At 53.8% G+C, this 23,917-nt stretch overlaps 1 protein-coding gene across 5 annotated transcripts in view; it reads right to left on the bottom strand.

Moving 5' to 3' along the window:
- Positions 1-1,541: 1,541 nt before the first annotated feature.
- Positions 1,542-23,917, bottom strand: part of LOC129025656 (interleukin-3 receptor subunit alpha) — a 37,148-nt gene continuing 14,772 nt past the window's right edge. For 3 of the 5 annotated variants that reach the window (XM_054473204.1, XM_054473205.2, XM_054473207.2), the window contains 8 exons: positions 21,564-21,696; positions 21,292-21,476; positions 16,415-16,530; positions 13,602-13,628; positions 7,875-7,989; positions 5,037-5,142; positions 2,707-2,788; positions 1,542-1,830 (listed from right to left, as the gene is read on the bottom strand). In XM_054473204.1, the coding sequence (XP_054329179.1) occupies positions 1,756-1,830; positions 2,707-2,788; positions 5,037-5,142; positions 7,875-7,989; positions 13,602-13,628; positions 16,415-16,530; positions 21,292-21,476; positions 21,564-21,696 (839 nt within the window). In that variant the 3' untranslated portion in view covers positions 1,542-1,755. Of the gene's footprint in view, positions 1,831-1,955; positions 2,091-2,706; positions 2,789-5,036; positions 5,143-7,874; positions 7,990-13,601; positions 13,629-16,414; positions 16,531-21,291; positions 21,477-21,563; positions 21,697-23,917 lie in introns of all 5 variants that reach the window. The other 2 variants (XR_008497210.2, XM_054473206.2) reach the window with 2 other exon arrangements.

The following is a 23,917-nucleotide window of genomic DNA, read 5'->3' as shown; positions in this document are numbered from 1 at the left end:
TTACTAAAAATACAAAAAATTAGCCGGGCGTGGTGGTGCACGCCTGTAATCCCAGCTACTCAGGAGGCTGAGACAGAAGAATCACTTGAACTTGGGTGGTGGAGGTTGCTGTGAGCTGAGATCACGCCATTGCACTCCAGCCTGGGTGACAGAGCGAGACTCTAAAAAAAAAAAAAACACACAAAAAATTCATAGGTCCTTCCTGTGGATTTATCGGTTCAACCCGCAGACGTTGGGACTGTCCCCAGGGGCTGGAGTTGGGCTGGCGGGCTCTCTCCTTGCCAGCCTACCTGCTGCCTGGATTCCTTCTCCCTGCTTTCCTGCGCCAGGCTGCCTGGCCTCCCCCACCACACACAGGCGACGCTGATACCTCCTTTCACCTCCTTTCCTGCAGCTCCAAGTACCCCTGTTTTCGGTTTGGCCCTCACACCCAGCAGAGGCCTAGTCGGGAAGACCCCAATGGGGAGACAGGGCCGGGGGAGGGGGTCAGAAGTCAAGCCAGCATCCATCCAACTCTGGGGAATGAGGGCGGGGACACAGAGGTCAGGCCAGGATGGGGAGAAAAGAGCCCAGGCTGGCCTCGGAGTGTGAGCGTGACTGGACTTGCCAGGGCAGATCCCAGAGCCCCCGCCGGATGTGGGCAGCTCCTCACGTCTGTGGGTAAAAAGGTGTGTGGACACAGCATGTTCAGGGACATCAGAGTCTACCTGGCTACATGAGCCCTGTAAGGTGGCTTAGAAAGAGACAGGCCGGGTGCGGTGGCTCCCGCCTGTAATCCCAGCACTTTGGGAGGCGGAGGTGGGCAGATCACGAGGTCAAGAGATCGAGACCAGCCTGGCTAACATGATGAAACCCCGTCTCTACTAAAAATACAAAAATTAGCCGAGTGTGGTGGCAGGTGCATGTAGTCCCAGCTACCCAGGAGGCTAAGGCAGGAGAATTGCTTGAACCCTGGAGGTGGAGGTTGCAGTGAGCTGAGATGGCTCCATTTCACTCCACCCTGGGTGACAGGGAGACTCCGTGTCAAAAAAAAAAAAAAATCCATGCAGCCAGCGTCATGTGTACAGCCGGGGGCCGGAGAGGACAGGCAGGCCAGGCCGGGCATCTGGCACTCTCGGAAAGCAGCAAAGCTGATGTGTTTCTCAGAAGTCCTGGAGGAGCTAGTTATAAAACACTGGAAGCTGGGCGCGGTGGCTCACGCCTGTAATCCCAGCACTTTTGAGAGGACGAGGCAGGCAGATCACCTGAAGTCAGGAGTTCAAGACCAGCCTGGCCAACATGGTGAAACCCCATCTCTACTAAAAATACAAAAATTGGCCAGGTGTGGTGGCAGGTGCCTGTAATCCCAGCTACTCCGGAGGCTGAGGCAGGAGAATTGCTTGAACCCGGGAGGCGGAGGTTGCAGTGAGCTGAGATTGCATCACTGCACTCCAGGCTGGGTGACAGAGCGAGACTCTATCTCCAATAAAAAAAACCGTGGAAACGGTCTCTCTAGTAGTGTTGGAGGAACGGGGCTGAATCCAGAGACGGGGGCCAGTGAGTGGGTAAAAAAAAAATCACTTTATCATGAAATAAACACACAAAGTTCTGTTCTTTCCTCTTCCTGGCAGCTTCGGACTAAATTACACAGGCATCTGCCATGCCCAGCACCCATTAGGAACGTCCATTCCTGGGCTGTGTGCACAGGTCCAGCAGCCAGTCTGTGCAGGCGCCTGGCCCGGCCAGGGAGATTGAGACAGGCCCTGAACCCCAGTCTCAAGTTTTCTGCACGACCTGTACTTCAGTCACCAGACACTCCTCCAGGCCGGCTTTGCCCGCCTCCCAGACCACCTGCAGAGACGAGAGGAGGAGGCAGGGTGAGTCGGTCACCCCCAGGTAACAGAGCCCACGTCCTGATCCGCGGGGGCCTGTCCCATCTCAGATATGCTCTGCGGGCCAGGCGTGGTGGCTCACACCTGTAATCCCAGCACTTTGGGTCGGGCGCGGTGGGTCACGCCTGTCATCCTGGCACTTTGGGAGGCCGAGGCGAGCAGACCACGAGGTCAGGAGATCCAGACCATCCTGGCCAACATGGTGAAACCCCATCTGTACTAAAAATACAAAATTAGCTGGGCGTGTTGGTGCATGCCTGTAATCCCAGCTACTTGGGAGGCTGAGGCAGGAGAATCACTTGAACCTTGAACCGGGAAGGTGGAGGTTGCGGTGAGCCGAGATTGCAGCATTGCACTCCAGCCTGGGCAACAAGAGCAAAACTCCATCTAAAAAAAAAAATCTGCTCTGCCCTGGTGTGCAGGGCACGGAGACGGCCCGTGATCACGGTGGGGTTGGAGCCCAGTGTCCCCCCACTCCCTTCATCCTGCAGCTTTTCCCAGCCGCCCACCAGCACCAGCAGACAGGTGTCCAGCCTCCTAGTCCAGGCCATCTCACTCTTGTCGCCCAGGCACAGTGCCGTGGCTCGATTGTAGCTCACTGCAGCCTCCACCTCCCGGGTTCAAGCGATTCTCCTCCCTCAGCCTCCCGAGTAGCTGGGATTACAGGCGCCTGCCACCACGCCCGGCTAATTTTGTATTTTTAGTAGAGACGGAGTTTCTCCATGTTGGCCAGGCTGGTCTCGAGTTCCTGGCCTCAAGCGATCCGCCCGCCTGGGCCTCCCAAAGTGGCCACCACGCCCCCAGACCCGTCCCACGGCAGAGAAAAACAACATACCAGCTTGTTGTCTTGGAAGCTGTCACCAATGGGGTCTTTCACGTGAGGGATGCGGGGAAAGAGTCTCTGCATCACCAGATACCTCGGAGGAAAGAGAAATGGCCCAGCTCTGAACACAGCACCGACCAGCTCATCATCCGGGACACAGCGTGTCCAGGACAGTCCAGGACAGGAGGTGCCAGGATGGAGCAAAAGACTTAAGTCACCTACTGGAGGGGTCTCTATATTCCCGGCCCCCGAGGCCCTGACACGCCGCCGACAATCATCGTAGGCAGGCGTTGGTGTCTAATAAGGAGCAGGGCGCTGGTACTGGAGCCACCCAGGGGTGCAGCTGCAAAGACAGACCCTTGGTGCCTCAGGTCACTGAGTTTACGACCTGAGACAGCTTGCAGCAAGGGCCTCCTCCCCCTCCCCCTCTTCCTCCCCCTCCCTCTCCCTCTCCCCCTCCCCCCTCCTTCTCCCTCCTTCCCCCTCCCCTCTCCTCCTCCCCTCCCCCCTCCTCCCCCTCCCCACTCCTCATCCTCCCCTCCTCCTCCCCCTTCCCTGTCCCCCCTCCTCCCCCTCCCCTCTCCTCCTCCCCCTCCCCTCTCCTCCTCCCCCATCCTCCCCCTCCCCTCTTCTCCCCCCTTCTCCCTCCTTCTCCCCTCCCCCTGCCTCCCCTTCCCCCTCCCCCTCCCCTTTTCCCCTTCCCCTCCCCCCTCCCCCTTCCCCCTCCCCCTCCCCTTTTCCCCTTCCCCCTCCCCCTCCCCCTTTTCCCCTTCCACCCCCCCTTTTCCCCTTCCCCCTCCCCCCTTTTCCCCTTCCCCCTCCCCCTCCCCCCCTTCCCGTCCCCCTTCCCCTTTTCCCCTTCCCCTTCCCCCCTCCCCTTTTCCCCTTCCCCCTCCCCTTTTCCCCCTTCCCCCGGGAGACAGAAGTCACCATGGCACCCATTTGAACCTCTGATGCCCAGCAGGAAGGAAACAGGGCCTGGCTGGTCATGGTGGCTCAGGCCTGTAATCCCAGCACTTTGGGAGGCCAAGGCGGGCAGATCAACTGAGGTCAGGAGTTCAAGACCAGCCTGACCAACATGGAGAAACTCTGTCTCTACTAAAAATAGAAAATTATCCAGGCATGGTGGCACAAGCCTGTAATCCCAGCACTTTGAGAGGCCAAGATGGGTGGATCACATGAGTTCAGGAGTTCGAGACCAGCCTGACCAACATGTAGAAACCCCATCTCTTTTAAAAATACAAAATTAGCCTGGCGTTGTGGCAGGTGCCTGTAATCCCAGCTACTCAGGAGACTGAGGCAGGAGAATCACTTGAACCCAGGAGGTGGAAGTTGCAGTGAGCTGAGATGGCGCTACTGCACTCCAGCCTGGGCAACAAAAGTGAAACTGCTTCTCAAAAAAAAAAAAAAAAAAAAAAAAAGGAGACAGAACCTGGGGTGACCCAGCTGGTGACTGAAAACCAGAGTTGGTCTGCATGACAGATCCTGGCCCATCAAGTAGACAGCTTTGACGTTAGCCCAGGCCCCTTCCCGACCAGAAAGCATGGCCTTCCGCCCTCTGACTATATCAGGCCCGCTGGGCAGGGCAGGGGAGGACTGCAGCTAGCAGAGAGGACTTGGTCCCTGGTCTTTTGTGAATAATTATCAAGGGCCCAGCTGCGGTGGCTCACGTCTGTAATCTCAGCACTTTGGGAGGCCGAGGCAGGGGGATCACTTGAGGCCAAGAGTTCAAGACCAGTGTGGCCAACATGGTGAAACCCCGTCTCTACTAAAAATACAAGAATTAGCTGGGGGCAGTGTTGCACACCTGTAATCCCAGCTACTCGGGAGGCTGAGGCAGGAGAATTGCTTGAACCTGGGAGGTGGAGGCTGCGGTGAGCCAAGATCGTGCCACTGCACTCTAGCCTGGGTGACAGAGCAAGACTCAAAAAATAATAATCATCATAACAATAATGATAATATGGGCCAGGCGAGGTGGTTTACGCCTATAATCCCAGCACTTTGGGAGGCTGAGGCAGGTGGATCAGCTGAGGTCAGGAGCTCGAGACCAGCCTGGCCAACAGGGCAAAACCCCGTCTCTGCTAAAAATACAAAAATTAGCTGGGTGTGTTGCTGGGTGCCTGTAATCCCAGCTACTTGGGAGGCTGAGGCAGGAGGATCACCTGAACCCAGGAGGCAGAGGCTGCAGTGAGCCGAGATCACGCCACTGCACTCCAGCCTGGGCCCCAAGAGCGAGACTCCGTCGCAAAAATAATAATAATAATTCTCAGGATAGTTCTGTGAATAACTTTCAGGGTCACACTGGAAACAAACGACGCCTGCGGATGCCCTCGAGGGCTCACCTTCTGCAGATCAGGAAGATACACACCAGGGCCAGCAGCGTCCCCAGCGCGATCAGCAGCGACGTCCGCCAGGCACGCGTGTTTGCGCCCTCCTCCTGGTCGCACTCTGGGGGGAAAGGACGAGAGGATCACAGACCAGGGGCCGTCCTGGGGGGACCAGGGACTGTAAGCTCTCCCCGGGGCCCTGGGAAGCAGAGACGCGGCTGCCACATGGGGTGGCCTCCAGGGGGCACACCACGGTAGTGCCACCTGCATAGGGACAGTGGCCACCTGCGGGCCACCTGAGTACCGGGACCCGGAGCGACGTCCGGACCTCCCAGCCCCAGCCTGGAACCCTAAGGGAGCTGAAAGACCACCAGGGATCCCTGTCTGCCTGGTGCTCGGGACACGGGGAGCGCCAGGGACTTCCACTGTGCCTAGCAGGCCGGCAGGTGCTTTGGGTGTGGGCAGCGTGGAGGGGCAGCAGAGGTAGCACTGGTGTGCTTGCTTTGAACTTGATTTTGTATTTATCATGGAATTTGTGTGTGTGTGCATGCGTGTGTGTGTGTGTACATTAATTTTTTCCTTTTCTTTTTTTTTTTTTTTGAGACAGAGTCTTGCTCTGGTGGCCAGGCTGCAGTGCAGTGGCGTGATCTCAGCTCACTGCAACCTCCACCTCCCGGGTTCAAGAGATTCTCCTGCCTCTGCCTCCCGAGTAGCTGGGACGACAGGCGCCCGCCACCACGCCTGGCTAATTTTTGTATTTCTAATAGAGATGGGGTTTCACCATCTTGGCCAGGCTGGTCTTGAACTCCTGACCTCAAGTGATCCACCCACCTCGGCCTCCCAAAGTGCTGGGATGACAGGCATGAGCCACCGTGCCCGGCCTATTTCTTTTCTTTTCTTTTTTTGAGACAGAGTCTTGCTCTGGAGTGCTGTGGTGCAATCTCAGCTCACTGCAACCTCTGCCTCCCGGGTTCAAATGATTCTCCTATCTTAGCCTCCCGAGAGGATTGCTTGAGCCCAGGAGGTTGAAGCTGCAGTGAGCCGTGATCACGCCACTGCCCTCCAGCCTGGGCAATAGAGACAGACTCTGTCTCCAAAAAAAAAAACAAAAAACAAAAAACAAGGATACATCTATGACCTCACCCCCAGAACCTATGACGATAACCTTATTTGGAACGAGGGTGGATCTGTTTGCTGGGACTGCCATAAAAAAGTCCCACAGCCTGGTGGCTTCAGAAAAAAGGAATTTGGCCGGGCGCGGTGGCTCACGCCTATAATCCCAGCACTTTGGGAGGCCAAGGAGGGCGGATCACCTGAGGTCGGGAGTATGAGACCAGCCTGGCCAACATGGTGAAACCCCGTCTGTAATAAAAATACAAACATTAGCCGGGCACGGTGGCGGGCACCTGTCATCCCAGCTACTCGGGAGGCTGAGGCAGGAGAATGGTGTGAACCCGGGAGGCGGAGGTTGCAGTGAGCCCAGATCGCACCAGTGCACTCCAGCCTGGCGACAGAGTGAGACTCCGTCTCAGAAAAAGAAAAAGAAAAAAAAAGAAAGAACAAAGGAATTGATTCTCCCACAGTCCTGGAGGCTGGAGGTCTGAGATCCCGGTGTGGGCAGGGCTGGTTCCTCCTGAGGCGTCTCTCCTGGGCTTGGAGATGCTGTCTTCTCCTTGTGTCCTCACAGGGTCGTCCCTCCGTGTGTGTCTGTGTCCTCATCTCTTCTGAGGTGTCTTAGGCCATCTGAGGCTGCTATCACAGAATACCATAGACTGGGTGGCTTAGAAACAACAGACACTGAATCTCCCACCGTCTTGGAGGCTGGAGGTCTGAGATCCAGGTGTGGGCAGGGCTGGCTCCTCCTGAGGCCTCTCTCCTGGGCTTGTAGACGCCGTCTTCTCCCTGTGTGCTCACAGGGTCGTCCCTCCGTGTGTGTCTGTGTCTTCATCTCCTCTTCTTATGAGGACCCCAGTCCTGTTAGGTTAGGGCCCACCCTACTGACCTCATTTTACCTTAATCGCCTCTTTAAAGACCCCAACTCCAAACACAGTCACATTCGGAGGTCCTGGGAGATCAAAGTTTCAACACACAAATTTTGAGGGAATACAATTCAAGCGATTCTCCTGCCTCAGCCTCCGTGGTAGCTGGGGTAACAGGCATAAGCCACAGCACCCGACCTGATTTTTGTATTTTTAGTAGAGACAGGGTTTCTCCATGTTGGTCAGCCTGGTCTTGAACTCGTGACCTCAGGTGATCTACCCACCTCAGCCTCCCAAAGTGCTGGGATGACAGGCGTGAGCCACTGTGCCCGGCCAGAAGTTCTACTCTGAGGCGATCCTTTTGTTTTGTTGTTGAGATGGAGTCTCGCTCTGTCGCCCAGGCTGGAGTGCAGTGGCACGATCTTGGCTCACTGCAAGCTCCGCCTCCTGGGTTCACACCATTCTCCTGCCTCAGCCTCCCGAGTAGCTGGGACTACAGGCGCCCGCCACCACGCCCAGCTAATTTTTTACATTTTTTGTAGAGACGGGATTTCACCGTGTTAGCCAGGATGCTCTCGATCTCCTGACCTTGTGATCCGCCCGCCTCGGTCTTTATTACAAGGCACAGGGGGTGTCTGTCAGTGGGACGACCTTGTTTCCCCTCCACGTTTCCTCTCCTAAGAGCAAGGCGTGAGGTCACCATCAGGTTCAGGGTCCTTTTGGGGATCACAGAAACTGGGGGAGTGAATCTCCTCTCCTTTGCAGGCAGAACACCAAGAAACAATGAAGAGCTGGTGACCCGTAGGCAGGCGGGCAAGGGGGGTGGCCTGTGTTCCCATGACCCAGGATGGCGCACCCCGCTCACCCCACTCACCGAAGCGCTGGGGGGTGCTCCAGGCGCTCAAGAATTCATACACTGTTTCGCGGGCTCTTATTTGCACTGTGTACGTTCCAGGATTGAGCAGCTGGAAGGAGGTTCTGTCTCTGACCTGTGGTTTAAAAGAAAATAAAGAAGGAAAGAGGGGCCAGGTGTGGTGGCTTATGCCTCTCACCTCAGCACTTTGGGAGGCCGAGGCAGGTGGATCACCTGAGGTCAGGAGTTCGAGACCAGCCTGGCCAACATGGTGAAACCCTGTCTCTACTAAAAATAGAAAAATTAGCCGGGCGTGGTGGCGGGCACCTGCAATCCCAGCTACTCGGGAGGCTGAGGCAGGAGAATCGCTTAAACCTGAGAGGTGGAGGTTGCAGCGAGGTGAGATCGTGCCACTGCACTGCAGCCTGGGCGACAGAGTGAGACTCTGTCTCTAAATAAATAAATAAATAAAATAATAAAAGAAGAAAAGGGGCTGGGCGCCTATGGTTCATGCCTCTCACCACAGCACTTTTGGAGGCTGAGGTGGGAGAACTGCTTAAGCCCAGGAGTTTGACACCAGTCTGGGCAACATAGCAAGACCCCATCTTTACCAAATAAAAAAAAAAAGGAAAAATTACCAGACGTGGTGACACACACCTTTGGTCCCAGCTACTAGGGAGGCTGAGGTGAGAGGATACCTTGAGCTTAGGAGTTTGAGACCAGCCTGGGCAACAAAGCAAGACCCCATCTCTAGAAAAAAGTTTGTTTTGTTTTGAGACAGAGTTTTGCTCTTGTTGCCCAGGCTGGAGTGCAGCGGCACGAACTTGGCTCACCACAACCTCCGCCTCCCAGATTCAAGCGATTCTCCTGCCTCAGCCTCCCGAGTAGCTGGGATTACAGGCGTGCACCACCACGCCCGGCTAATTTTGTATTTTTAGTAGAGACGGGGTTTCACCATGTTAGCCAGGATGGTCTTGATTTCCTGACCTCATGATCCGCCCGCTTCGGCCTCCCAAAGTGCTGGGATTACCACTGTGAGCCACCAAGCCCAGCCAAATTTTTTTTTAAATGAGTCGACATGGTGGCAAACGCCTGTGGTTTCAGGTACTCGGACGCTGAGGCAGGAGGATCCCTTGAGCCCAGGAGGTGGGTGACAGAGTGAGAGCCTGTCTGAAATTAAAAACCAAAAAAAAAAGTAGAAGAAAAGACCATTCATATTTGACGGGTACAAAAGAATGAGGCTGCATTGTGATTCCCCAAAATTCATGTGTTACAGTCGTAGCCCCCAGCACCTTACAGTGGGGTCTTATGATGAAATAGCTCTTCATGGCAGATGTCATTAAGATGTAGATTGAGATGATGTCATTTTGGATCAGGGTGGACCCTAAATGCAATGACCAATATCCTTAAAAGCAGAGGAGACATGGCCGGGTGTGGGGGCTCACGCCTGTAATCCCAGCACTTTGGGAGGCTGAGGCGGGCACATCACCTGAGGTCGGGAGTTCGAGGTCAGCCTGACCAACAAGGTGAAATCCCGTCTTTACTAAAAATGCAAAAATTAGCTGGGTGTGGTGGCAGGCGCTTGTAATCCCAGCTACTCGGGAGGCTGAGGCAGGAGAGTCGCTTGAACCCGGGAGGCGGAGGTTGCAGTGAGCTGAGATTGCACCACTGCACTCCAGCCTGGGTGACGGAGCGAGACTCCATCTCAAAAAATTAATTAATTAATTAATTAATTAATTAAAAGAAGAGGAGACACAGATGCAGAGGAGAAGGCCATGTGGAGACAGAGGCAGAGAGTGGAGTGATATGGCCACAAGCCCAGGGACCCCAGAGTCCCCAGGAGCTGGGAGAGGCAGTAAGGATCCTCATTAGTCCATGAAAATGGAGTAATACAGGAGGACAGACAGAGATACAAACAGACAGGGAGAGACAGAGATACAAAGAGACACAGAGAGGGGAGACAGAGATGGAAAGAGAAAAACAGAGACAGAGAGAAAAACAGAAACGGAGACAGAGAGAGTGGGTGATGGACAGAGACAGACAGAAACAGGGAGAGACAGAGACAGACAGAGATACAAAGAGACAGAGGGGAGACAGAGAGAAAGAAAAACAGAGAAAAACAGAAACAGAGACATAGAGAGAGACAGAGATAGAAACGGAGAGACAGAGAGAGACAGATACAAGGAGACAGAGAGAGGAAAAGAGAAAAACAGAGACAGAGAAAAACAGAAACAGAGACATAGAGAGACAAAGAGACAGAGAGAGTGGGTGATGTAGTTTGGCTGTGTCCCCACCCAAATCTCATCTTGAATTGTAGCCCTTATAACTCATATGTGTTGTTAGAGGGACTGGGTAGGACATAACTGAATCATGGGGGCAGCTTCCCACCCCACTGTTCTCGGGGTAGTGAATAAGTCTCACGAGATCTGATGGTTTAATAAGGGAAACCTTTCTCTCGGCTCTCATTTTTTTTTGTTTTTTCCTCGAGACAGAGTCTCGCTGTGTTGCCCAGGCTGGAGTGCAATGGCGCGATCTCAGCTCGCCGCAACCTCCGCCTCCCGGGTTCAAGCTATTCTCCTGCCTCAGCCTCCCGAGTAGCTGAGATTACAGGCGCCCGCCACCACCACGTCTGGGTAATTTTTTGTATTTTTAGTAGAGCTGGGTTTCACCATGTGGGCCAGGCTGGTCTTGAACTCCTGACCTCGTGGTCCGCCCACCTCGTCCTCCCAAGGTGCTGTGATTACAGGTGTGAGCCATCGCGCCCGGCGGCTCTCTCATTCTGTGTTGCCCGCTGACGTGTAAGACATGCCTTTGCTCCTCCTTCACCTTCTGCCGTGATCGTGAAGCCTCCCCAGGCACGTGGAACTGTGAGTCCAGGAACCCCCTTTTGTTTATAAATTACCCGGTCTTGGGTACGTGTTTATCAGCAGAGTGACAATGGACTAATGCACGGGGACAGACAGAGGCAGAGAAAGAAAGAGACAACAGAGAAATAATGGGAGAAAGGGAGAGACATAGAGACACAGAGACAGAGAGGGGAAGGGAGAGACAGAGAGAGAGCGGAAGGGAGAGAGAGAGAGAGGAAGGGAGAGAGAGAGAGGAAGGGAGAGAGAGAGAGGGGAAGGGAGAGACAGAGAGGGGAAGGGAGAGAGAGAGAGAGGGGGGAAGGGAGAGAGAGAGAGAGGAAGGGAGAGAGAGAGGGGAAGGGAGAGAGAGAGGGGAAGGGAGAGAGAGAGAGGGGAAGGGAGAGAGAGAGAGGGGAAGGGAGAGAGAGAGGGGGGAAGGGAGAGAGAGAGAGGGGGGAAGGGAGAGAGAGAGAGGGGAAGGGAGAGAGAGAGAGGGGAAGGGAGAGAGAGAGAGGGGAAGGGAGAGAGAGAGAGGGGGGAAGGGAGAGAGAGAGAGGGGGGAAGGGAGAGAGAGAGAGGGGAAGGGAGAGAGAGAGAGGGGAAGGGAGAGAGAGAGAGGGGAAGGGAGAGAGAGAGGGGGGAAGGGAGAGAGAGAGAGGGGAAGGGAGAGAGAGAGGGGAAGGGAGAGAGAGAGAGGGGAAGGGAGAGAGAGAGGGGGGAAGGGAGAGAGAGAGAGGGGAAGGGAGAGAGAGAGAGGAGGGAAGGGAGAGAGAGAGGGGGGAAGGGAGAGAGAGAGAGGGGAAGGGAGAGAGAGAGAGGGGAAGGGAGAGAGAGGGGAAGGGAGAGAGAGAGAGGGGAAGGGAGAGAGAGAGAGGGGAAGGGAGAGAGAGAGAGGGGAAGGGAGAGAGAGAGGGGAAGGGAGAGAGAGAGGGGAAGGGAGAGAGAGAGAGGGGAAGGGAGAGAGAGAGAGGGGAAGGGAGAGAGAGAGAGGGGAAGGGAGAGAGAGAGAGGGGAAGGGAGAGAGAGAGAGGGGAAGGGAGAGAGAGAGAGGGGAAGGGAGAGAGAGAGAGGGGAAGGGAGAGAGAGAGAGGGGAAGGGAGAGAGAGGGGAAGGGAGAGAGAGAGGGGAAGGGAGAGAGAGACAGAGGGGAAGAGAGAGAGAGACAGTGAGAGGAGGAGATAGAGACAGGGAGAGGGCTAGAAAGATAAAAAGAGGGGCCAGGCATGGTGGCTCACCCCTGTAATTCCAGCACTTTGAGAGGCTGAGGCAGGTGGATCGCCTGAGGTCAGGAGTTCGAGACCAGCCTGGCCCACATAGTGAAACCCTGTCTCTACTAAAAATACAAAAAAAAAAAAAAATAGTTAGCTGGGCATGGTGGCGAGTGCCTGTAATCCCAGCTACTTGGGAGGCTGAGGGAGTAGATTCGCTTGAACCTGGGAGGCGGAGATTGCAGTGAGCCAAGATCGTGCCATTGCACTCCAGCCTCGGCAACAAGAGAGCGAAACTGTTTCAAAAAGAAAGATGAAGAGAGGGAAGGAGAAAGGGAGAGAGATGCAGAGATACAGACAGAGAGACTGGGAGAGGGGGAGATACAGACGAGAGAGACAGATAGAGGGAGAATGAAAGAGGGAGAGACAGAGACACAGATGAGGACAGTGAGAGATAGAGGCAGAGAGAGAAAGAGAAAGAGAGGGAGAAAGGGAGAGAGATACAGAGACAGACACAGAGAGAGAGATGGGGAGAGGGGGAGCTAGAGACAGGGAGAGAGAGAAAGATGGAGGGAGGGAGAAAGGGAGAGAGATACAGAGACAGACATGGAGAAACAGACGGGGACGGTGGGAGATAGAAACCAGGAGACAGAGAAAGATGGAGGGAGGGAGAAAGGGAGAGAGATGCAGAGACAGACAGACAGGAGGGGGGAGATAGAGACAAGGAGAGAAAGAAAGATAGAGGGAGGGAGAATGAGAGAGGGAGGGACAGAGACACAGAGACACAGAGAGAGAGATAGGGACGGGGAGATACGGACTGGGAGAGAGAGATGGAGGAAGAAAGGGAGGAAGATACAGAGACAGATACAGACAGGGAGGGGGGAGATAGAGACAAGGAGAGAAAGAAAGATAAAGAGAGAGAGGGAGAATGAGAGACGGAGGGAGAATGAGAGAGGGAGGGACAGAGACACAGAGAGAGACGGCAACGGGGAGATAGAGACAGGGAGAGAGCCAGAAAGATACCGGGAGGGAGAAAGGGAGGGAGATTCAGAGAGGGGGAGAGAGATAGAGACGAGAGAGAGAAAGAGAAAGAGAGGGAGGGAGAAAGGGAGAGAGATTCAGAGACACAGAGAGAGAGATACGGGGAAAGAGATGGAGAGAGAGAGACGGGACAGAGAATGCCGTGGTCCAGCTGTCTGTTCCTGCAGATCCCAGGCGGGGGCTGGTGGAGGGTCCTCTGTGTGGGATGCTTGTCTGAGGCCTGGGCCACCTGTCTGAATGCTTGTCTCTGCTGGGTAGAGCTATGGTTTGGTAGCTTGTTCCTGCTGGACTGGGGCTGCCTGGCCCAGGGTAAGGAATTTGGGGCAAATAGGTGGACCTCGTTTGGACAGCACCTGGCCAGCCATGGCATCTGGCTCTCACACCTTGGGAGGTGTCATCCCTGACTCTTCCTTTTCCCATCCCTCAATTTGGGGATGGGAAATATCCCAGTTTTGCAAGATCGCAGTAAGGGTGACACTCAGAGTCTGTCCAATGAAAGTCACTGAACAGTGAATAATAATAATAATATTTATTATTAATAATATTTTCATTATTTTATTAATAAGAGTTAATATTTTTATGATTTTATTATTAATAATAAAACTCACCCTTTGCAATGTCAAGTACAGCGGCTGGGGTTAGGGAACACTCACCTGTTCTGTGATTACAGGCTGCATCCTCTGCAAGACAAAAGTAAACAAACTTTTGAGTGTCTGGACCATCCCTGACAGCCTCCTCCCAAACTCAAATTTCTCCCTCTAGAAAAACCAGCAAAACAGTGGGGGCTCTGGAAAGGCCTTCAGGCAGCAGTGGGGGCAAAATAATGAGCTTGGGGTAAATAGCACCTGACCAAAAGGTTTGTTTGTTTATTTATTTACGAGACGGAGTCTCGCTCTGTCACCCAGGCTGGAGTGCAGTGGCGTGATCTCGGCTCACTGCGACCTCTGCCTCCCGGATTCAAGCGATTCTCTTGCCTCAGCCTCCCGAGTAGCTGGAACTACAGGTGCCGCCACCACGCACAGCTAATTTTTTGTATTTTTAGTGGAAACAAAGTTTCACCATGTTGGCCAGGATGGTCTTTTTTTTTTTTTTTTTTTTTTTTTCAGACGGAGTCTTGCTCTTTTGCCCAGGCTGGAGTGCAGTGGCGTGATCTCGGCTCACTGCAAGCTCCGCCCTCCGGGTTCACGCCATTCTCCTGCCTCAGCCTCCCGAGTAGCTGGGACTACAGGCGCCCGCCACCACGCCCGGCTAATTTTTTGTATTTTTAGTAGAGACGGGGTTTCACTGTGTTAACCAGGATGGTCTCGATCTCCTGACCTTGTGATCCACCCGCCTCGGCCTCCCAAAGTGCTGGGATGACAGGCGTGAGCCACTGCGCCCGGCCGCCAGGATGGTCTTGATCTCTTGACCTCATGATCTGCCTGCCTCGGCCTCCCAAAGTGCTGGGATGACAGGCATGAGCCACCACACCCGGCCCAAAAGGTTTCTTATGGGCCACTGTGGCAAGACCTTGGTGGGAGGGGGCTTCGTGGGGCCTGTGGACAAACAAGACCCACTGTCCTCCCAGACTGCTTCCAGATGCACCCAGGGGTAGCCACAGACAGCCTATGCCAGGCCAGCGAACTAGGGGGGGGGTGCAACACCAGACTAGCTATGACTCTGCCTCTGGCTGCAGCTATGCCTGCTCCCTCAAATCAGTGAAAGAAAGAAGTCTGTGCTGTATTTCTTTTTTTTTATCTTGAGAAAGAGTCTCACTCTGTCACTCAGGCTGGAGTGCAGTGGCGCGATCTCAGCTCACTGCAAGCTCCGCCTCCCGGGTTCATGCCATTCTCCTGCCTCAGCCTCCCGAGTAGCTGGGACTACAGGTGCCGCCACCACGCCCGGCTAATTTTTTGTGTGTTTTTAGTAGAGACGGGGTTTCACCTTGTTAGCCAGGATGGTCTCGATCTCCCAAGCTCGTGATCCGCCCGCATCGGCCTCCCAAAGTGCTGGGATTACAGGCATGAGCCACCAGGCCCAGCCATTTATTTTCTTAAAAAAAAAAAAAACCCAAACAGATTGGCTAAAAAATACTTGGTAATATAAAAGAAATTAATAGACCTAACGTTTTTGAGCAGATTTAGACTTACAGAAGAAATAATTAGTATTTGAGCATAAATAATAAATATATGGCTGGGCACGGTGCCTCACGCCTGTAATCCCAGCACTTTGGGAGGCTAAGGCAGATGGATCACGAGGTCAGGAGTGATCCTGACCAGCCGGGCCAAGATGGTGAAACCCCGTCTCTACTAAAAATACAAAAAAATTAGCCAGGCATGGTGGCAGGTGCCTGTAGTCCCAGCTACTCAGGAGGCTGAAGCCGAGAATTGCTTGAACCCGAGAGGCGGAGGTTACAGTGAGCTGAGATCGTGCCACTGCACCCCAGCCTGGGCGACAGAGCAAGACTCCATCTCAAAAATATAAAATAAAATAAAATAATATAAAATAAAATAATATAAAATAAAAAATATAAAATAAAATAAAATAATAAAATAAAATAAAATAAAATATAAAAACTAAATATAGCACATGGGCTGGGCCCAGAGGCTCACACCTGTCATCCCAGCACTTTGGGAGGCCGAGGCGGGTGGATCACCTGAGGTCAGGAGTTTGAGACCAGCCTGGCCAACATGGTGAAACCCTGTTCCTACTAAAAATACAAAAAATTAGCTGGGCATGCTGGTGGGTGCCCGTAATCCCAGCTACTCGGGAGGCTGAGGCAGGAGAATCACTTGAACCTGGGAGGCAGAGGTTGCAGTGAGCCAAGATTTAAGCCACTGCACTCGAGCCTGGGTTACAGAGCCAGAGTGGCTCAATAAATAAATAAATATTTATGTTCAACTAATCCAACGAACTGTGGATCAGAAATATTTGGGAAGCTTGCACTGAATCTGTAGATCACTACAAAAGAAAAAAGAAAGTTCAAGAAGAAATAAAAATAACCACATAACAATAGAAATAACAAAAATAAAAAACAACAGACCGCATACAGTCTCAAACTTTTTTTTTTTTTTTATGAGACGGAATCTCGCTCTGCCACCCAGGCTGGAGTGCAGTGGTGCGATCTCGGCTCACTGCAACCTCCACCTCCTGGATTCAAGTTATTCTCCTGCCTCAGCCTCCACAGTGGCTGGAACTGCAAGAGTGTGCCACCATGCCCAGCTAATTTTTTTTCATATTTTTAGTAGAGACGCGGTTTCACCGCGTTAGCCAGGATGGTCTCGATCTGTGGCCTCCCAAAGTGCTGGGATTACAGGCGTGAGACACCGCACCCGGCCTTTTTTTTTTTTTTTTTTTTTTTAAATGATCCGTGCCTTCTGTGGCGTTATCAGAGGAGATTTTTGCCCGTTCCAAGGCCCCAGAGTGTGACTTACCAAAAATAAGGGATGTTCACGGGGGTACGGGGGCGAGGGGTGTGAAAATTTACCTTTTGTATCTGAAGCTCATAGCGAAATTTGCGATTGAAATGACTTCTCATTTTCCAGTGCATGAAGGAATGTGTCTTATTACACTTTGCAGTCATGTTGGGTGGAGTTAATATCTCTAGCAATGAGAAAAACACTTTTAGGAGTACAAGAAATCAATTCTTTTTCTTTTTTTCTTTTTTTTTTTTTTCTGGAGATACTTCAAATTACTTCTCCTATGCATTTGGAGGGGGGAGAGAAAAACACCAGAAAGGAAGAGGGAACAAAGAAACTCCACAGGCAGAGACACAGGACTGAGCTGTGCTGGGGGCACTGGGAGGAGTGAGCCTTGGCGTTGCACCCTCGGAGCCCCACTGTCCTGGGAGCAGCCTTCAGAACCACCCTTTTGCTCCCTGCAGTACCAGGAGCAGCCTTCAAAACCACCCTTTTGCTCCCTGAAGTACCAGGAGCAGCCTTCAGAACCACCCTTTTGTTCCCTAAAGTACCAGGAGCAGCCTTCAGAACCACCCTTTTGTTCACTGAAGTACCAGGGGCAGCCTTGAGAACCACGCTTTTGCTCCCTGAAGTACCAGGAGCAGCCTTCAGAACCACCCTTTTGCTCCCTGAAGTACCAGGAGCAGCCTTCAGAACCACCCTTTTGCTCCCTGCAGTACCAGGGCAGCCTTCAGAACCACGCTTTTGCTCCCTGAAGTACCAGGAGCAGCCTTCAGAACCACCCTTTTGTTCACCAAAGTACCAGGGGCAGCCTTCAGAACCACCCTTTTGCTCCCTGAAGTACCAGGAGCAGCCTTCAGAACCACCCTTTTGTTCCCTGAAGTACCAGGAGCAGCCTTCAGAACCACCCTTTTGTTCCCTGAAGTACCAGGAGCAGCCTTCAGAACCACCCTTTTGTTCCCTGAAGTACCAGGAGCAGCCTTCAGAACCACCCTTTTGTTCCCTGAAGTACCAGGGCAGCCTTCAGAACCACGCTTTTGCTCCCTGAAGTACCAGGAGCAGCCTTCAGAACCACCCTTTTGTTCCCTGAAGTACCAGGAGCAGCCTTCAGAACCACCCTTTTGTTCCCTGAAGTACCAGGAGCAGCCTTCAGAACCACCCTTTTGTTCACCAAAGTACCAGGAGCAGCCTTCAGAACCACCCTTTTGTTCACCAAAGTACCAGGAGCAGCCTTCAGAACCACCCTTTTGCTCCCTGAAGTACCAGGAGCAGCCTTCAGAACCACCCTTTTGTTCCCTGAAGTACCAGGAGCAGCCTTCAGAACCACCGTTTTGTTCAGCAAAGTACCAGGGCAGCCTTCAGAACCACCCTTTTGTTCACCGAAGTATCAGGCATTCAGCTTTTCCGAGGACTGGCAGCTGTACGTGTTTGTCCCTGCCCCCTGCGTCTCTCGGCTCAGCCCCGCTGGGCAGCCTGCCCCACTCCCCACCCCTGCCCAGGGCGAACCCCTACTTCCCAAGCCCCTGTGCCCGCCTGCGGCGCACTGGAGCCTTGGAGGCCCTCTCTGCATCATTCAGGATGGGTCCCCGGAGTCTGGAGACTCCCACACTTTGACTTGTGCACATCCTCCTGGAGCTTCCACTTCCTGGCCCCTGCCTGGCTGCTCACCTCCCCCACCTCAGCCCCCCAGGGGATGTCCCGCCTCTCCCAGTGGCCCAAGACATCCTCCTCTTCCCAGGAACCCCAGGAACTTCCACATCCTCAGGTGTGACCCGACTACCAGCCCAGCCCAGCCCTGTGTCTCCAGCTGTCTGTCTGGGTCTCCCCTGGGCCCCTGGAAGGAAGTCCAGCCCTGGCCCCCTCCTCCTTCTCCCCTTCCTCCTGCTCCTTCTTCCTTCTGCTCCTCCTCCTTTTTCCTCCCCCTCCTGCTCACCTTCCTCCATCCTCTCCCCTCCTTCTCCCTCCTCTCTTTCTTCCTCCCCCTCCACCCTCCTCCCCCTCCTTTTCCTCCCTCTCCTCCTCCTCCCCCTCCACCCTCCTCCCCCTCCTTTTCCTCCCTCTCTTCCTCCTCCCCCTCCTTTTCCTCCTTCTCCTCCTCCTCCCCCTCCACCCTCCTCCCCCTCCTTTTCCTCCCTCTCCTCCTCCTCCCCCTCCTTTTCCTCCTTCTCCTTCTCCTCCCCCTCCACCCTCCTCCCCCTCCTTTTCCTCCCTCTCCTCCTCCTCCTCCTCTTTCTCCTCCTCTCCTCTTGCTCCTTCTTCCTTCTGCTCCTCCTCCTTTTTCCTCCCCCTCCTGCTCCCCTTCCTCCATTCTCTCCCCTCCTCCTCCCTCCTCCCTCTCCACCCTCCTCCCTGTCCTCCTTTCTCCTCCTCCTCCCCCCCTTCTCCCTCCCCACCTCATCACCCTTCGACCCCTCCTTCTCTTCCTCCCCCTCCTCTTCCTCTCCATTCTCCTCCGTCTCCTTCTCCCTCTTCCTCTTCTTTCTCCTCCACCCTCTCCTCTTCCTCCTTTCTTCCTCTTCTTTCTTCTCCTCCTCCTCCCCTCCCCATCTCCACCTCCTCCCCCTCCTCTTTCTCCATTTTCTCTTCCTCCTCTTCCTCCCCTCCCCATCTCCACCTCCTCCCCCTCCTCTTTCTCTGTTTTCTTCTCTTCCTCCCCTCCCCATCTCCACCTCCTCCTCTTCCTCTTTCTCCATTTTCTCTTCCTTCTCCTCCTCCCCTCCCCATCTCCACCTCCTCCCCCTCCTCTTTCTCCATTTTCTCTTCCTCCTCTTCCTCCCCTCCCCATCTCCACCTCCTCCCCCTCCTCTTTCTCCATTTTCTCTTCCTCCTCTTCCTCCCCTCCCCATCTCCACCTCCTCCCCCTCCTCTTTCTGTTTTCTTCTCTTCCTCCCCTCCCCATCTCCACCTCCTCCCCCTCCTCTTTCTCCGTTTTCTCTTCCTCCTCCTCCTCCCCATCTCCACCTCCTCCTCTTCCTCTTTCTCCATTTTCTCTTCCTCCTCCTCCTCCCCTCCCCATCTCCACCTCCTCCCCCTCCTTTTCTCCGTTTTCTTCTCTTCCTCCTCTTCCTTCCCTCCCCATCTCCACCTCCTCCCCCTCCTTTTCCTCTGTCTTCTTTTCCTCCTTCTCCTTCTCCTCCCCCTGCTCATGCTCTTCCTCTCCTCCCTTCTCTTCTCCTTGTCCTTCTCCTCCTCTTCCTCATTTCCCCCTCCTCTTCTGAAGCATCCGAGCACCCTGCCCGAGGGGTCAGGGCACGTCAGCTCTGGACATATTGACATTCTCACCACCTGGGAGGTTCCCCGGAGCTCGGGTATCATGGACTGAAAGTGTGTGTCCTTCTGTCCCAAATTCCTACGTTGAAGCTCTAACCCCTGGTTGGACGGTGTTAGAAGGTGGGGCCTTTCGGAGGTGACTGGGGTGGGCTGAAGTTATGAGGGTGGACCCCCATGATGGGGGGGTCCCATGACCCATGATGGGACCCATGATGAGGGATTCCATGACTGATAATGGAACCCATGATGAGGGATCCTATGACTCATGGTGGAACCCATGATGGGTGGGTCCCATGACCCATGATGGAATCCATGATGGGGGTCCTATGACCCATGATGAAACCCATGATGGGGGATCCCATGACTCATGATGGAACCCATGATGGGGGGGTGTCCCATGACCCATGATGGAACCCATGATGGGGGGGGGTCCCATGACCCATGATGGGACCTATGATGGGGGATCCTATGACCCATGATGGAACCAATGATGAGGGATCCCATGTGGAACCCATGATGGGGTCCCATGACTCATGATGGAACCCATGATAGGGGGTCCTATGACCCATGATGGGACTCATGATAGGGGGTCCCATGACCCATGATGGAATCCATGATGGGGGGTCCCATGACTCATGGTGGAACCCATGATGGGGGGGGTCCCACGACCCATGATGGAACCCATGATAGGGGGTCCTATGACCCATGATGGGACTCATGATAGGGGGTCCCATGACCCATGATGGAACCCATGATAAGGGATCCCATGACTCACAATGGAACCCATGATGGGGGATCCCATGACTCACGATGGAACCCATGATGGGGAATCCCATGACTCATGGCAGAACCCATGATGGGGGGATCCCATGACCCATGGTGGAACCAATGATGCGGGGATCCCATGACCCATGATGGAACCCATGATGAGGGGTCCCATGACCCATGACGGAACCCATAATGGGGGATTCTATGACCCATGATGGGGGTTCCCATGACCCTTGATGGAATCCATGATGGGGGATCCCATGACTCATGGTGGAACCCATGATGGGGGGGGGTCCCATGACCCATGATGGAATCCATGATGGGGGGTCTCATGACCCATGATGGGACCTATGATGAGGGATCCCATGACTCATGGTGGAACCCATGATGGGGGATCCCATGACCCATGGTGGAACCCATGATGGGGGGGTCCCATGACCCATGATGGAACCCATGATGGGGGGTCCTATGACCCATGATGGGACCCATGATAGGGGGTCCTATGACCCATGATGGGACCCATGATAGGGGGTCCTATGACCCATGATGAAACCCACAATGGGGGTTCCCATGACCCATGATGGGACCCATGATGAGGGATCCTATGACCCATGATGGGACCCATGATGGTGTTAGTGCCCTTCTAACAAGAGACCCCAGAACTTCATCTCTGTCTCTCTCTCCACCACATGAAGACACAGTGAGAAGATGACCCTCTCTCCAAGCCAGGAAGAGACCTCCCGAGGAGCCCAGCCAGCCAGCACCCTGACCTCCAACGTCCAGCCTCTGGAAATGTGAGAGGCCAACGTCTGTGTTGGGAGCCACGTGGTCCCGTGGGATCTGGCGTGACGCTAAAGCCGTGGTATCACAGAGCTGAGGGTGGGAGGGAGTGTCCTGGGCTACTCACCAATCTGTGAAAAGACGACAAACTTATCTGTGCAGGGGATACTGAAGGCTGCGCTCCTGCCCCTCACCAGGATGTGGGAACTTTGAGAACCGCTGGAGAGTCGAGAAATGTCATCGAAACGACACCCGATACGTGTTCCCCGAGCATCCGTTTTGTAGTGAAGACACTCGTACTGTTGACGCCTGCTGCGGTAAGCGGTAAGGTTGGGGTATGACCCCATGCCGATGGCACCCGCATCAGGGACAGCCCGGCCTGCCCAAGGGCACACCTACTTGGCAATGTTCAAGTACAGGTCGTACTGGACATCAGCAGGGGCCGCTGGGCCTACTGCCCAGCTGCAGCTCAAGAAATCCACATCGTGAATCCAGCAGGTCAGATTCTCCGCACCTGCCCGAGGCTTCCCACCTGGGTTCACAAACATGAAAGAAAACTTGAATCAGGGCTGGGTGCAGTGGCTCACGCCTGTCACCCCAGCATTTTGGGAGGCCAAGGCGGGTGGATCACCTGAGGTCAGGAGTTCGAAACCCCTGTCTCTACTAAAACCCCGTCAGGAGTTCGAAACCTCATCTCTACTAAAAATACAAAAATTAGCCATGTGTGGTGGCACGCGCCTGTGATCCCAGCACTTTGGGAGGCCGAGGCGGGTGGATCACCTGAGGTCAGGAGTTCAAGACCAGGCTGGCCAACATGGTGAAACCCCGTCTCTACTAAAAATACAAAAAATTAGCCGGGCGTGATGTCGGGCCCCTGTAATCCCAGCTACTAGGGAGACTGAGGCAGGAGAATTTATCGAGCCTGGGAGGCAGAGGTTGCATGGAGCCAAGATTCGCCGCTGCACTCCAGCCTGAACAACAGAGTGAGACTTTGTCTCAAAAAAAACCAAAACAAAAAACAAAAAAAAAAACAAAGCCAGGTGTGGTGGTTCATGCCTGTAATCCCAGCACTTTGGGAGGCCAAGGCAGGTGGATCACCTGAGGTCAGGAGTTCGAGACCAGCCTGGCCAACATGGAGAAACCCCGTCTCTACTAAAAATATAAAAAATTAGCCAGGTGTGATGTCAGGCTGCTGTAATCCCAGCTACTAGGGAGGCTGAGGCAGGAGAATTTCTTGAACCTGGGAGGCAGAGGTTGCATGGAGCCGAGATCACACCACTGCACTCCAGCCTGGGCAACAGAGTGAGACTTCATCTGAAAAACAAAAAAACTCTAATTGCTTTTTAGAGTGCCTTTTGTATTTTGAGACCATAGTGGATACACAAGCCATTGTAAAAAATAATAATAATACAGAAAGATCCTGCATATTCTTTTATTTATTTATTCATTTATTCATTTTTACACAGAGTCTCGCTCCGTCGCCCAGGCTGGAGGGCAGTGGCGCAATCTCGGCTCACTGCAACCTCCGCCTCCCAGGTTCAAGCGATTCTCCTGCCTCAGCCTCCCAAGTATCTGGGACAACAGGCGCCCGCTACCACACCCAGCTAATTTTTGTATTTTTAATAGAGATGGTGTTTCACCATGTTGCCCAGACTGGTCTCGAACTCCTGACCTCAAGTGATCCACCCGCCTCAGCCTCCCAAACTGCTGGGATTACAGATGTTTTTCTTTCACTCAGTGTGTGTGTGTGTGTGTGTGTGTGTGTGTGTAAGACAGAGTTTCGCTCTTGTTGCCCAGGCTGGAGTGCAATGGCTCACCACAACCTCCACCTCCCAGGTTCAAGTGATTCTCCTGCCTCAGCCTCCAGAGTAGCTGGCATTACAAGCATGCACCACCACACCCGGCTAATTTTTGTGTTTTTAGTACAGACGGGGTTTTACCATGTTGGCCAGGCTGGTCTTGAACTCCTGACCTCAGGTGATCCACGGGCCTCGGTCTCCCAAATTGCTGGGATGACACAGGCGTAAGCCACCGTGCCTGGCCAATCAAGATTTTTTTCTTTCACGGTTTTTTGTTTGTTTGTTTGTTTTTTGTTTTTTGAGACAAGGTCTTGGTCGGTCGCCCAGGCTGGAGTGCAGTGGTGAGATCTCAGCTCACTGCTGCCTCGATCTCCTGGGCCCAAGTGATCCTCCAACCTCAGCCTGCTGAGTAGCTGAGATTACAGGCAAGTACCCTAGTTTCACTCTTGTTGGCCAGGCTGGAGAGCAATGGCGTGGTCTCGGCTCACTGCAACCTCCGCCTCCCGGGTTCAAGCGATTCTCCTGCCTCAGCCTCTTGAGTAGGTGGGATTACAGGCACCCGCCACCACGCCCGGCTAATTTTTGTATTTTTAGTAGAGACGGGGTTTCACCATGTTGGTCAGGCCGGTCTCGAACTCCCAACCAGGTGATCCACCTGCCTTGGCCTCCCAAAGTGCTGGGATTATAGGCATGAGCCACGGTGCCCAGCCTCCCCAAGGAGCACTTTTACAGCCAGACCCACCTCTCTCAGCTCTTGCTCCTGCTTATATCCCTGCAAACCAGGAGACTGTTTTCTGTTTGTAAAATTTTGCCATTTCAAGACAGTTGTATAAATGAAATCACTCTGTGTGTCACGCTTTGGAGTGGTCTTTTTTTTCTAACACAGCATAACTCCCTGGAAATCCATTAAACTTAAAAATAATTAACTTGAGGCCGGGCACAGTGGCTCCCGCC

This window comes from Pongo pygmaeus, chromosome X (assembly GCF_028885625.2).
Source record: "Pongo pygmaeus isolate AG05252 chromosome X, NHGRI_mPonPyg2-v2.0_pri, whole genome shotgun sequence".
Classification (NCBI taxonomy): domain Eukaryota; kingdom Metazoa; phylum Chordata; class Mammalia; order Primates; family Hominidae; genus Pongo; species Pongo pygmaeus.
This window is presented reverse-complemented; position numbering and strand designations above follow the sequence as displayed.